The 15,296-nt window shown below is 37.4% G+C and overlaps 1 protein-coding gene across 1 annotated transcript in view; it reads left to right on the plus strand.

Moving 5' to 3' along the window:
* Positions 1 to 15,296, plus strand: part of lamb1a (laminin, beta 1a) — a 37,278-nt gene that overhangs the window by 16,659 nt on the left and 5,323 nt on the right. The window contains exons 16-27 of the mRNA XM_039695225.2: positions 643 to 763; positions 848 to 1,055; positions 3,135 to 3,278; positions 4,153 to 4,384; positions 4,458 to 4,621; positions 5,166 to 5,390; positions 5,642 to 5,859; positions 5,960 to 6,056; positions 11,554 to 11,923; positions 11,997 to 12,181; positions 13,180 to 13,421; positions 14,243 to 14,449. Of these exons, the coding sequence (XP_039551159.2) occupies positions 643 to 763; positions 848 to 1,055; positions 3,135 to 3,278; positions 4,153 to 4,384; positions 4,458 to 4,621; positions 5,166 to 5,390; positions 5,642 to 5,859; positions 5,960 to 6,056; positions 11,554 to 11,923; positions 11,997 to 12,181; positions 13,180 to 13,421; positions 14,243 to 14,449 (2,413 nt within the window). The remainder of the gene's footprint in view (positions 1 to 642; positions 764 to 847; positions 1,056 to 3,134; positions 3,279 to 4,152; positions 4,385 to 4,457; positions 4,622 to 5,165; positions 5,391 to 5,641; positions 5,860 to 5,959; positions 6,057 to 11,553; positions 11,924 to 11,996; positions 12,182 to 13,179; positions 13,422 to 14,242; positions 14,450 to 15,296) is intronic.

Consider the following 15,296-nt stretch of genomic DNA (forward strand, 5'->3'; position numbering starts at 1 on the left):
TCAAACACAGCTGAACTCAACGAACTAATAATGACAGTGGCCATAGCAACTAGGAAGTGCGGGAATACAAACAAAGGAAAACAGGAACCGAGGAAAAACAAACTAAAAGTCCATGAACTGAGCTAAACTAAACATAAATGTGTGTCCTTTACATAGAATGCAATCCCAGAATGCATTGCCACAAATGTTGATTATAGATATATGTATTTCATACAAAAAATCGAATAATAAACAGAACAAAAAATAATTACATTTAATTAAAACTCAAGGTTTATGTGCTATAATTTTTTATGCGTATTTAAGCATCACACTGTTAGCTTAGCAACATGCTAATGTAAAACTCCCTTGTAATCACTGAGCTGAGTCTGTTTGTGTGACACAGAGTTTCATTCAAAATCAGTCATCATGAGGTGTCACTTCAGTTAGGGTGCTGATTGAAGGTGCAAATGTCTGTTGTCAAGTGTAGTGTATGTAGTGCAGCTCACACAGAAGTCACAGCATTCTTGAACTACTGTGAAATCTGCATGGGGAAATCTCTTGAAATGACCATGATCATATGCCGAACAATGTTAACTGTGTATGGAAGGCAGCTCCCTAGGTTTTGGGTTTGAGAAAGTGAATCCTCTTGGTTTTACCCATCAGGTATGTGGTGCTGCCCAGGCCTGTGTGTTTTGAAGAGGGCTTGAACTACACCGTGCGCTTGAGTCTGTCTCTATACTCGGCTCTCAGCGATATGCAGTCGCCATACACGCTCATTGACTCGGTAAGCTTTACCCTCAAAACAGACTGTCTCAATTGCATTGGAATCCTCAAATGCTGATCGTTCGATTTCGATTCTTGCCCTCAGATCGTCCTCATGCCACACTGCAAAAACCTGGATATTTTCTCTGGCTCTGGATCAGAGGCTGGAGACTTGGTGACCAACAGCGCCTGGGAAACCTTCCAGCGCTACCGCTGTTTGGAGAGCAGCCAAGCTGTGGTGAAAACCCCCATGACTGACATCTGCAGAAATTACATATTCAGCGTGTCGGCTCTTCTGCACCAGGGAGTTAAAGGTACATCTACACAAATTCAAATTATTAGTTATGTTTGCTTAGAATTTCCCTCAGAAAAACATAAATCTAGTTCTACACTATAGGAAAGTTACACATTTAAGTCATTTCAACTTACATTAAAGTTTATAATCGCTTAAAGGAGTAGTTCACTTTTAAAAAAACTTTTGCTGATAATTTACTCACCCCCATGTCATCCAAGATGTCCATGTCTGTCTTTCTTCAGTCGAAAAGAAATTAAGGTTTTTGATGAAAACATTCCAGGATTTTTCTCCATATAATGGACTTCATTGGGAACCAAACGGTTCAAGGTCCAAATGAGAGTTTCAGTGCAGCTTCAAAGGGCTTTAAACGACACCAGACGATGAATAAGGGTCTTATATTCGACCCTTCAAGTCATGACTCAAAAAAAGATTCATTTTGATGAACGAGTTTGAAAAGGAGAGTCACGAACGCTCATCACAGAACAGAGCAAGGTGAAAAAAAACTTTTTAATTTATTTTTTAAATGAGCGATCGTTTCGCTAGATAAGACCCTTATTCATCGTCTGGTGTCGTTTAAAGCCCTTTGAAGCTGCACTGAAACTCTCATTTGGACCTTGAACTGTTTGGTTCCCATTGAAGTGCATTATGGAGAAAAATCCTGGAATGTTTTCCTCAAAAACCTTAAAATTTATTTTCGACTGAAGTAAGAAAGACATGGATATCTTGGAAGACATGGGAGAGAGCAAAAGTTTTTTTTTAAAGTGAACTACTCCTTTGTAAATGTAAAAACATATGTTGTCATAACTTATTGATCATCATTTTTTTACACTGCATAATCAAATGTGGCATTTCGACTTGATCTGTTGTTTAAAGTGCACACACGTACAGATGCTCACTCTGTCATCATCGCATGAGAGTGGCTCCATTCTCTAACCACACAAGCATCCCCTTTTCCCCCTTTATGATAGACGTTCCAGTCTTCATTATGTCATCATTCAATCAGCTTTCATTTTCCTCCGTCAGCGGAGGTGCTTTCCTGCCTCGTGTCAGAGCTTGCAATGGGGCCTCAGGCATAATTATAGTGCCTTACATGCTTCCTGTCTGAGACTTTACCATTTCATCGAATGTCAGGGCAAGAAGAAAAGCAAAAGACATGGCTTGAGGCATAAATCAGAACAAAAGCTTTGCTGACTCTAAATATCGCTGTGAAAACCTTCACCTCCACATGACAAAATCAAACATATCAAAACACAGACGACTAGAAAAACTTTTGCTCATAATTTACTCACCCCCATGTCATCCAAGATGTCCATGTCTTTCTTTCTTTAGTTGAAAAGAAATTAAGGTTTTTGATGAAGACATTCCAGCATTTTTCTCCATATAATGGACTTCAGTGGGAACCAAACGGTTCAGGGTCCAAAAGACGATTTCAGTGCAAACTCGGATAACACTCCTCTTCGAACTCGTTCATCAAAATTAACAAATCTTTTTTCGTGTCTTTTGGTTTATTCAACAAGCAAAATGAACGAATTGACTCGGAATTTCATTTTGATGAGCGAGTTCGAACAGGAGAGTCACAGAACAGAGCAAGGCAAACATTTGAGCTTATAAAGCTTAAAGTTTTTTTTTTATTTATTAAATGAGCGATCGTTTCGCTTGATAAGACCCTTATTCATCGTCTGGAATCATTTAAAGCCCTTTGAACAGTTTGTACTGAAAGTGTCTTTTGGACCTTGAACCGTTTGGTTCCCATTGAAAAATCCTGGAATGTTTTCATCAAAAACTTTAATTTCTTTTCGACTGAAGAAAGAAAGACATGGACATCTTGGATGACATGTTTTTTTTTTTGTTTTTTTTTAAGTGAACTACTCCTTTTAACTTTGGTGAATTATCTCAGTGTGATTTATGAGGTGTGCACATCCATCAGAGAGAATGGATAACAAAACTGATTTCCAGTGCTTAAATATCAGACAGAAATGATTGGTCGATCTCAAAAATGCAGAGAAATGATGGATAACTCAAATGTGCAGAAAATGCTCTAACAGATAAATTAAATTCTGTCAATTTGCTAATATTGAATGTGTTTCTCTTCTGTCAGCCTGCCAGTGTGACCCGCAGGGCTCTCTCAGCACGGTTTGTGACCCCAGCGGTGGGCAGTGCCAGTGTCGCCCTAACGTGGTTGGCAGGAACTGCGACATGTGCGCCCCGTCTACCTTCCTGTTTGGGCCGCAAGGCTGCAGGCGTAAGTACAACTTGTATGGATACACTGATACCATCCCTCTGACAGCGATTTGACACTCACCCACCTCCTGTCACTCATTCGTCTCATTCGCTCTGGCTTGAATTTTACTTGTTTTGAGAATAATTTTAGTTATTCCCACTGGTTTCGAGCTCGCGAGTACCAAATGAACTTCCTTTTTGTGGCTTATTGCGCTTAAATGGTCAAATACATACAAAATGATGTCAAAATGGTAATGTCAAAATGGTAAGGTAAATGGTAATGGTAATGATGTCGCAGAGAAAACGCAACAGTATATTGGATTAGTGCATAAAATCTTAAAGTGACAGCAGCCTAATAAACCAAAGAGAAAATCACTCTCTGCTCTTGACTGAATAACTTTTGTAATTTTAATTGTAAGCATTAACCATGTATTTAATTTTTACAACGAAAACTATCCAGTGTTATTTTACATTTTATTATTTATACTTATTTCTTACCTGAATACTACTGTTACCTGAAAAACTTAAAGCCACGATTATTTCAATTGTCTCTTTATTCTATTGTATTTATCTGTGCTATCGTTTTCAATTTGTTTATTTGTTATTATTTTACTACTGACTGTTTACTTGTCTTTTTTTTTGTAAATGTATTTCAATGATTCACATAAAGCTTCCCAGTGCTGTGTGTAAGCTAGAAGAACGAAATGAATAATATAATAACACATTTTCTGTATGGCGGTATATATGGCAGTTTTCCCCATGGTTTATCAAAAAAGGTGTAGGATATCGAATTATCGATATTCAAGGTCAAAAATCCAGTATCGTGACAACATTAGATTGCACCATCTATAGAAAAATGTCTTCCTAAAGTGTAATTCTGGTCTCTTGTTATTTAGCATGTGATTGCAGTCCTGAAGGGTCTGTCCACTCTTTCTGCCATGAGGCCACGGGTCAGTGTGAATGTGTCCCTGGAGCGTATGGGCGGCAGTGTGAGCGCTGTCTGCCTGCACACTGGGGTTTCCCTAACTGTCGCCCCTGCACATGCAACGGCCACGCTGAGCAGTGTGACCCGCACACCGGACAGTGCCTGTCCTGCAGAGACCACACCACTGGCCACAACTGCGAGAGGCTAGTTACCGTTCTCTTTGTTCAACATTATAGGTTGAAATAAAGGCTTTTACTCATCAAATCACGTCCGCAGGTGTTTGAACGGCTACTATGGTGACCCTGTCCTGGGCTCTGGAGACCACTGCCGCCCCTGCATGTGTCCCGACGGTCCCGGCAGCGGCCGACAGTTCTCCGGCGCTTGTTATAAGAGTCTCGAATCCAACCAGGTGTTCTGCGTCTGCAACCAGGGACATAAAGGTAAACACCACACATCTTACTTGATTTATAACCGCATCTGTCAAGAACGCTGTGCATTTCCATTATCATGACACACGCTAGGACTTGTCATAAAAGTGTTGAATCTTCCAGATTTTTATTGTTTTTGGAAGAAGTCTCTTCTGCTCACTCGGGCTGCAGTTTGAATTAAATATTATGACCATTTAAAATAACTGATGATAATATGAAATGTTTCTTGAGCAACAAATCATCATATTAGAGTGATTTCTGAAGGATCATGTGACACTGAAGACTGGAGATATGATGCTGAAAATTCAGCTTTGATCACAGGAATAAATTGACATTTTAAAATATATGCAAATAGTAATCAGTTATTTTAAATTCTAATATTATTTTACAATAATATTATGTTTTCATGCTAATCAAGTGTTTGCAAGTGTAATGCTTTCTTTTGTCTTGAAATATATATATATATATATATTTTTTTTTTTTGTATCGTGCAATATGTCATTTTTGTTGTAGTGAAAGCTGTAATTTAACACATCTCCTCTCATGTCGCCCATAGGTGCCAGGTGTGAAGATTGCGCCCCTGGTTATTACGGAAACCCACATGAGGTGGGCGGAGAATGCCGCTCCTGTCAGTGCAATAACAACATTGACATGATGGACCCGGGGTCCTGTGACGCCCGCACGGGCGCCTGTCTCAAATGCCTGTACCACACGGAGGGCGAGGACTGCAACCGTTGCAAGCTTGGTTATTACGGCAATGCACTGACCCAGAGTTGCAGAAGTACGTTTTTGATCCAAAAATATGAAGTATTTTTGCCATTTAAAATCGAGTTATGCAGTGATATAGAAATTTTGGGTGATACCAATTATTATTGCCAAACTCCTGATTAATACATAAAACATGATACGTTTTTTACAGTGTAGTATATATAAAAAACAATTAAAAGGACATTTATATTGTGCATCTTGTGTAAATATGTATTTGATTCTTATCCCATGAGTTTTCCAAACTGTTATCCTCTTCTTTCTCAGAGTGTGTTTGTAATAGTATGGGCACTGCTGAGGAGACGTGCCCTTCTCAGGGGAACTGCAACTGTGACTTAAACAGCGGACAGTGCCAGTGTCTTCCTAACGTGGTGGGCCAGCACTGCGACCAGTGCGCCCCGGACACTTGGAACATGGCCAGCGGGAAAGGCTGCGAGGCCTGCGACTGCGACCCCAACCATTCCTTCGGCTCCTCCTGCAACGAGGTTAGGCCACATTCACAGCCATCGCATGTTTGGGATAGTAACAAAGTACACATTTTCAGGTGGATTCATTTGTGTGTGTTTTTTATCCTCTGTGCTTTAGATAATGGGCCAGTGCTCTTGTAAACCTGGGTTTGGTGGCAGAACCTGCCGAGAGTGTAGAGAACTCTTCTGGGGGAACCCTGAGGTCAGATGTCACGGTGAGTTCAGAAAATAATGAAAAATATTAGTGCATTATGTATTCTCCAGGAAATAATATATCATGGGTTATTATTTTGTTAATTTTATTTTGAAAATTGTCAGTCATATAATGGAGGTCTATGGTCACCACCTCAAAGAGCATGCACAGAGAAGTCCAAATTAAACATGATTTAATGACTCGTAAATGTAAGTACACACTGATGGCCTAAGATACGAAACGAGCGGTTTGTGTGAGAAAACGTACAGTATTTATATAGTTTTTACCTCTTGTAACCACAGCCACGTCCAAGTGATCTGAGGGCGCGGGCGCTTTGTGGCTGTGGTTACAAAAGGTAAAAACAATATAAATACTGTTCGTTTTCTCACACAAACCGCTCGTTTCGTGTCTTAGGCCATCAATGTGTACTTACATTTACGAGTCATTAAATCATGTTTAATTTGGACTTCTCTATGCATGCGCTTTGAGGTGGTGACCATAGACCTCCATTATATGACTGACAGACAAGAACAGTTTGACCTAAAAATATCAAAATTGAAAATACTGCGGAAACAAAGACACTTACATCTTGGATGCCCTTGAGGTAAGCCAAAACATATCAAAAATTAATTTCAAAGTGAACTATCCCTTTAAAATTGAATGATCACTGCTGAACATTAAACAAACCCAAAGAACACAACAGTGGAAACAAGCCAATGGTGAGTTCTGCCAAAACCTCGAAACCATAAAAACTATAGCCAACCCAGTTTTGTAGGAATGTGGAGCAGAATGGAAAAGCCCTCGGCCCACTCTTTGATGCGGACCAGATGTGCGTGACCATGACGAGTCTGGGGGGATCTGTCGAAGCCTCGCAATATCCTCTCTACTCCCACAATGCACCTTTGTATTCGTGGGCTTTCCCCTGATGGCTGTCTGAAGCAGTACCTCTTCACAGAAAAGAGGTTTTGTCCTCTTCTCTGACTGTATTTGTGGCTGTGCAGAACATATCTTTGAAAATCTATTTGAACTATTTTTAATGGAAAGTGCTTCTGGCAGGGTAAGAGCGTTTACTATCTACTGATCTCCTACAAGATTGTGAAGCTTTTCATGAGAACTTCTAATCTCTGACCAATTAACAGCTCATAATCAAGAATGATGTATGTACTGTAAAATATGACACCATCAAGTTGTCAAAAGAGATTTTCAGTTAATAACGATTTGGTTGTCCGCACAAGGAAACGAAATGCAGATTTATGTATTTATTTTTTGCTAAAACTATAACTTGGCCATTTGGCCTTCAGCAGAGCAGGTTTTGAACTCTCTGAGCAGAAAAGGCGGTTTGCTAACCAAGATTTTTTCCACCCCCACACTCCTCGGTTTGTTTAAAGAGTCCGGATGGAGCAGGAAGCCCCCTGTGTTCCTCTAAGATCCAGTTACCCCCTCTATAACCCTTGTGTTGACTCGCCCTCAACATGCTCTTCCCTTTCCCGACACAGGACTGAGCGTCTGTTCAGTTTGAGCTGTGCTTTGTGTGGTTTCCTCTTAAATACTAGTTTGATAATCTTGTGAAATCCCAAGCTTTGAAATTTGTCCAACCACATGTGATTTGTTTAGAGATTTTGGAGGTTGTAGTTTATCTTGTACATTGTGTGTCTGGTTTGCTTTAAGTGCTTTTGCTTTTGAGTTTTTAAGTTCAGACTAGAGGTCAAGCTTTTTAGTATACTGTAGCTTTTAAAGGTGATATGTGTGTGTAAATATATATGTATATATATATTGCTGTCAAATCGAAGAATCACAATTAATAATACATGTATGCATCATATATTATATTTATACATATTACATATGTACATATGTATTTGTAAGTGTCTGTGTATATACATACACTTAAATATACACTGTATATATATATATATATATATATTATGGAAACATTATGTTAGATGCAATTAATTGCAATTTTTCGTTTTGACTGCATTTTATATATATATATATATATATATATATATATATATATATATATAATTTATGTAGTTTTTTAGTGACTCAAATATACATATACAGTATAAATTAAATATTGTATATAACATACTAATATTAATATAAAGGAAATATATTTTTTTACATTTATATATATATATATATATATATATATATATATATATATATTATGATTTATATATTATAGACATGTTTTAGCTACACTTTGACAGAAAAATGTAGTGCTATTTTTGTCCTGTTCTTCTTAAATAATGATTATTGTACCTTAGATGCAAAATTGCATTCGATATTAAGACATATTTTCAGTATATATCTTCTGATGCGCACTGTTCACCATGATGGTTTTGAATTGCTTGAAATATTATTTGAATCCCTAAAACAACAACAAAGAAAATATAGTTATATGTGCAAGTCTGTTATATAAGCTACATAAAATGATAATTGTGGGCTTGGGAAGTGGCTTTAATTGGTGATACTTAAGTTTTCGTAACCAGGCTATATATAAAATTTGGATTTAGATTTATCGGCTATCGGCTTTCAAATATACAGAGGAATACAGCAAGCGATTCATTGTGAAGAGGTTACAAGTTCTCAAAATACAAAGTTTCAGACTTTTCTTAGAATAGGGAGGGATTAAAGGAATGTGAAAGCATGTATTTTATTTCTTTACGCTGGATAGCTTTCCTCCCATGCATTTTTACAATAACCTTATCTGCATAGTGAGGAAACACAGATGGAAGGGATACATACCTTCCTGCATCGGATAACCATGTAAAACTATATTTGTGAATAAAAACCTACTGACAGTTTAGATTAGAACTTATTGCAGGTCTTTAGTTGGTTTGAGATTACATTTATTGACATAAAAAGGACATTGCTCATGCAGCGGCTGAAGTCTTCATGGCTGGTTACTGTTTACACTAATCTGGCAAATACATCACTAACCCAGAAGTCGGTACGTTTTTTAAAGGCATAAATTCCGAGAGCTTGTTAACACCGTCATGAATGTTTAACAGCGTGTGAGATGTTAAAGATTTACATTCCCCCCTGCCTTAACCATATACGTCTATGTAAAGTGTTAAAACGATTGCTGAATACACAAACGCATTGCATTCAATCTTCAAGAAGCGTGTTTATTTTAGGCCTACTTTTAAAAGGTCCATTTAATCCTCAAGCCAGGTTTTAAACAATAAAATGCAGATGTGTTCCTCCTAGACAGTAAAAGCATGTCCTAGTGTTTAGAAAGAGTGTAAATTGCTACAAATCTCCATCACAAAAACTCACATTCACCGTATTGTCCCAACAAGTAACACCCCTGGTGCCGCCTGAGGCCCCCTGGATAATAGCAGGGATTAACATCCGAGATAATTCCCTATCTCTAGTACCTTGTGCATTAGTGCCCTTAGGTGAAGGAGTCTTTTCCCGTGGAATGTGTGTGTAATCACTACACACTGGAATGCGTTTTAAGTAAATTAACCGTCCCAGACAGGGTCTCCATTCACATATTGTATGTCACATGCATTGTCCTGAATTCCTGGTTACTTATCTACTCAGAAAGACACGGGCTCTGTTCCAACTCCTAATGAGCTACCAACCTATCTAGGTAGCATCATTTTCCTGCCCTCTAATGCTGAATCGGCTCAAAGGTGTACAACTCCACCAATTTAAAGGCAAAGGATGGTACTAGAATTGACGCCATTTTTATGGACACATTTTTATAAGATTAAAAGTTAATTTTAAACAGTTGAATGTGTTAGGAACATTTTAGAATTAGGAAAAATACCAAAAAATACAATAAATGAAATATTACCAAAAGTAAACAACAACAACAACAACAAAAAAAACTAATTCGACTAATTCGGACAAGAAATAATGATTTTCAGCTATATTAGATATTTTTCACAGAAAATATAATATTTCTATGGACTGTAACATCTTGTGATCTACGACAATGAGTAAAAAAAAAAATTAAAATACTAAAAAAATATAACAATTTGAAAAAAATAATGACTTTGGAAAGCAAATGTTATTATCTAGGTTTTGGAAGAGCGCAAAATTGTTGTTGATAGTTGTATAAAAAAATTGAATTCAGATTCTTGTGAATCTAAAAAGAGATTTCCTTATTTTTTGGGGTGAAAAGGGTCTTGATGAAGGTTAACAAGGTTGTTAAACCTCCTAGAATGTTCTGTAGATGAGTGTGTTTGTTTAAGGGCCTCACGTCAGGTCATTCCTGATGTGGTGTTTGCCAAGCGTCTCGTCTGTCATTGTGGGCAGTTACTGGCTTTTGTTCACCAAACACTCTGAGACAACACTAGCAGTGCAGCACTAAAGTGGGCAAACAGTCTTTTCCTTCATGCTTCCACTCCCACCTCCATCACTCACTAATAAGGTCACTGGAACTCAAAGTTTGCAGCCGTTGACAGAATATGCCAGTGAATGCTGCTGTCTTAAATCTTGCACAGGTTTAAGATTTCAGTTCTTTCAGCCTTTAAGATTTGTATTTTTCTAATGTCGATCTACATAAATCTGGCCAAGCTTTTACTAATTCATTATTTAACTAAAACACACACCACATCATTGTTGATTTCTTAACTAATTATATATATATATATATATATATATATATATATATTTGGATTGTGAAGCAATTAATCGTGATTAATCACATCCAAAATAAAAGTCTGTGTTTACATAATATATGTGTGTGTAGTGTGTATAATTATTTTGTATATATATATACACACATATGCATATATATATATATATATATATTTACAAAAAATGTGTTATCAAATATTTATAGTTATGCATAATATTAATTTTGTATAAATAATATATATAAAGTATATACATGCAAATATTTCTTAAATATATACATGCATGTGTGTGTATTTATATATACAAAATAATTATACACTACACACACATATATTATGTAAACACAAACTTTTATTTTGGATGCGATTTATCGTTTCACAGCCCTAATATATATATATATATATATATATATATACACACACATTTATTTACATTTGTTATACATGTAAAAAATGCTCATTTATAAATTAAATACATTATATATTTTAATTAATTATTATTAAGCGTGGAGTATGGATTTGCATTGAAATTAGACCAGAGTTGTACAATCTTATAGTTTTATTTATTTATTTATATTTTAAATAAGCTTTTATTTTTATATTTTCAGTGTATTTGAGATATTTTGCTTTTGTGATTTTTTTTTTTTAAATTATTTTTTGAATAATTACTATTTAGGTTTAATTGACTTTTATTTCAGATTTAGTTTGTTCAGTGGTTCATTTCTAATTACATCCTGTAAGTAATTATATTGCTTCAAATTAAACAAATTTTAGTTCGTTTCAAAATGCAAAATTTCGATTTTATTTTGTTCAAATATTTTTATATTTCAGCTTAATTTCGATTAACAAAAATGTTTTTAATAGTTTAAATTGACGATAATAACTGTACTTAAACCTCAGTGTTCCTGTATATTTTCTCAGCGTGTGACTGTGACCCGAGAGGCATCGCGGAGCAGCAGTGCAATAAGGCCACAGGTCACTGCGTCTGTGTGGAGGGTGTTTCCGGACCCCGATGTGACGCGTGCGCTCGAGGCTTCACGGGCGACTTCCCACAGTGCGAGCGCTGCCATCAATGCTTTGCCGAATGGGACATTATTGTAGGCGACCTCACCAATCAGACCCACAGACTGGTCCAGAAGGTCAATACCATCAAAGCCACTGGCATTACTGGACCCTACCAGGCCACCATCAATAATGTTGAAAGCAGCGCCAACAAAATCCGCAACATCCTCGCCCAGAATCCAGCCACTCAGCCTCTAACGGAGATCCAGGGACTTCTCGAACAAGCTACGTAAGTTACATCCTTACTTAAGTTCAGATCCTTCTTATTAGTTCACATTGACTCTAATCATTTTTCTCTAAAGGGCCTTGATGGCTGAAATGAACACCAACCTCAACCTGACCGAGGAGACCTTGTCTGAGATTTCATCTGACAACAACAGCACGGACTCCAAACTGAACTCCCTCAAAGAAGAAGCTCAGAAACTGGAGCAGACGGTGAAAGACCTGCAGAAACAGGTGGAGTTTGTGAAGAATTCAGACATTCGAGGTGAGTAACATAACTTAAGGGGCCCTATTTTAACAAAAAGCGCATAGCGCAAGTGTCTGAATCCACTTTTGCTAGTTTAACAAAGGGAAAAACGGTCGGCACATGATCTAAAAGGGTTGTCCCTATTCTCTTAATGAGTAACGGGTGTGTTTTCAGCGTAATGTGCAAAAAACTAATCAGTTTCATCTCCCATTCCCTTTTATAAGCCAGTTCGCGCCATGGCGGATGCGCTATTTAAATGGCAGAATTTGCGAGCGTAAAGACTGAACGCTCCTCTTGTGAGGAAACGGATCTGCTCGTGCGCAAAGTTAAAGCGCGCAAGCAGAACATCTATGGGACAAGCCCACCATATCTTTATGTCAAGTCAACTCAAGTCAAGTCAAATATATTTATATAGCGCTTTTCACAATACAGATTGTATCAAAGCTGCTTCACAGTATCAATCAAAAAAAAAAAAAAAAAAAAAAGACATCCAAGTTTGGTAGAGCTGATCAATGGTATGATGGGTAATTTAATTTGAATATCCCCAACTGAGCAAGCCAAAGGCAACAGTGGCAAGGAACCGAAAAACTCCATCAAGTGACGCAAGGGAGAACCCAGGCTCAATATATATGTACACAATATTAATATTTTAAATTGTAATCCTTTTATTTTCAATATCTGTGTGCTGGTAATAAGCAGATTGTACGTGCGTCGTGGACCCGCCTATAGGAGCATATTACTAATAACACAAAACAAACACTGCGCCATCGACTTTAGACCAGGTTTGAGTTGGTCAATGACGCAGTCTATTTCAGCGGCCTCAAAACATGCCAACAATGCACCTGAACACACCTCGTTTTCAGACCAGCATGCCCATGGGCGCACAAATGGGCACAAATGCATTTGCTATTTAAACCAGGTGGAGCAGGACGTGAAAATGAAAACTGTCGCACCTGGCCCAAGATGTAAACCACTTTTCTTAACCAGGAAAATCACGGGTTTTTTTCGGTCTACAGGGGCCAGAGCCAGCGTGAATCGATATTACGAGCAGTCCCAGAATGCGGAGGTCCGTGCCAATGCCTCCACCAGTGACCCATACAACCTGGTCAATCAGTCTGCCGTCCTGCGGACAGAAACGGAGGACTTGATGAACCAGACCAAAGAAGAGTTCAGTCAAAGGCAGGATGAGTTTTCGACGAAACTGGACAACCTGGCAGGACAACTAGAGACTCTGGACCTGTCTGAGCTTAGCGAGAAGGTAAAGCAGTCAACTGATTTATGATCCAAGTGCTTATCTAGTGAATTGAAAGCGCTGAAGTTTAACAGAAACTAGAGCCAGACCGATATATCGGCCGATATTAGGCATTTTCCATAATATCGGTATCGGCAGTTATAATGGCCGATAAATGAATATTTCAAAAATAAAATAAAAACGGACGAAACACGCTTCAATCATCTCTCCTTGGCCTGTTATATTGTTATATCATCAGTGGAAGACCGCTAACGTTAACATTAATGAGGTTGGAATCCACAATGAACTTTTTCTGCCTAAATAAAGTAATGATTACTGTATTTATAACGAGCATATCTCTAGTTACCGTCCCTGCATTGTAAAATGTAAGTTAGACTTGCGAGGAGTGAACATTTAGACAAAAGGTATCAAACGTATCTTGTGCAGAAAAGTTAGCTTTTATTTTACACGTGTGTGAAACCCAACAATATCTAATAAAAAAAAATATCGGCCGATATATCGGAATATCGGATTTTACAACCCAAAAATATTTGTATCGGTATCGGCCTTCAAAATCCTTTATCGGTCGGGCTCTAACATAAACTAATCAAGTGCAAGAAAAACTATTTTGACATCACTTTATTTTCCCAAATTGTGCAGCTTGTTGAGGACAGGTGCACTCTTACATTAAAAATTAGATTCAACTTTTTATTTTTTTATTTTTTTATTTTTTTTTGCTTGGGCCAATAAACAAACAGCCACATTTTGTAACCACTCAGAACAATCTAGTATCATGACAGTGAGTTTCGCTCATTTTAAACCTAGTTGTGATCTCTCCTCGGGTACAGACATGTGGTAGTCCAGCTGGCTCTGAGAACTGTGCCGACTCTCCCTGTGGAGGCCTGAGCTGTGTGGACGGGGAAGGAAACGGGAAGTGTGGAGGAGAGGGATGTGATGGCCTCGCCACGCTGGCCCACAATGCCTGGCAGAAAGCCAAGGACTTTGACCTGGAGATTACCAGCGCCATGGAGGAAGTGGACAAGCTGTCCAAAATGGTGAGGTTTCTCAGCAGACACTATCTGCTATTGATATGATAAAGGATTGTGCAATTATTTTCTAGAGATGTTCTGCATTTTCGTTCTCTATTCCGATCTTTTCACTTGACAACTGCTAAATGCCATTTTGAAGACATTTTAGCCATTGTAAAAATGCATTTTATTGTACGGATTTATTCTTTAACCCTAAAACCGTATTCTGGACAAATGTGGGCAAAATAGTTTTGATTTATTTTTAAAAAATACTTCCCTTGATCTGAGCGGTACAAGACTTGGCTACTTTTCCTAAGTTCTAAGTCCTGAACACACACATTTTTTTTGACTCAATTTTACAATGTTAAGTGGGTGAAAAAAACCCTCCTTAATTTTGTAGTTGGGTCAAAAATGGGCACCCATAGAAATGAATGGGAAAAACTGTAATTTAGAGCATTGTAAAATAAGCCAAAATAAGACACCAGGTGACAGAAAAGTCATTTCATCTTTAGGTTTTAGCTCTAAGAACTTATTGGAATGATATTTTAATGTAGTTAATTTTTTTTTAAATAAATCTACATAGCAATTCATTTACATAGAAATAATTTACATAAAAAATATGGTACTTTTTGAAGTAAATAAATTCAAAAATACCCCCAAAATAAAGAAAAACACCATAAATAGATAGATAAAACTTTATCGAAGGGAGTGATATAACATTTATAATAAATAAAAATTAGGGTCCTAATTTTTTAGAGTCCTCTGTGCCCACATTTGTCCACAATTACAGGATTAAGGGCTATAAACGGATCCTTTCTTTAAAGACAGGCATGTGATCAGCTAAGGACAAAAAAAAAAAGAAAAAGAAAAACCT

This window comes from Pimephales promelas, chromosome 25, assembly GCF_988280905.1.
Source record: "Pimephales promelas chromosome 25, fPimPro1.hap1.1, whole genome shotgun sequence".
Classification (NCBI taxonomy): Eukaryota; Metazoa; Chordata; class Actinopteri; order Cypriniformes; family Leuciscidae; genus Pimephales; species Pimephales promelas.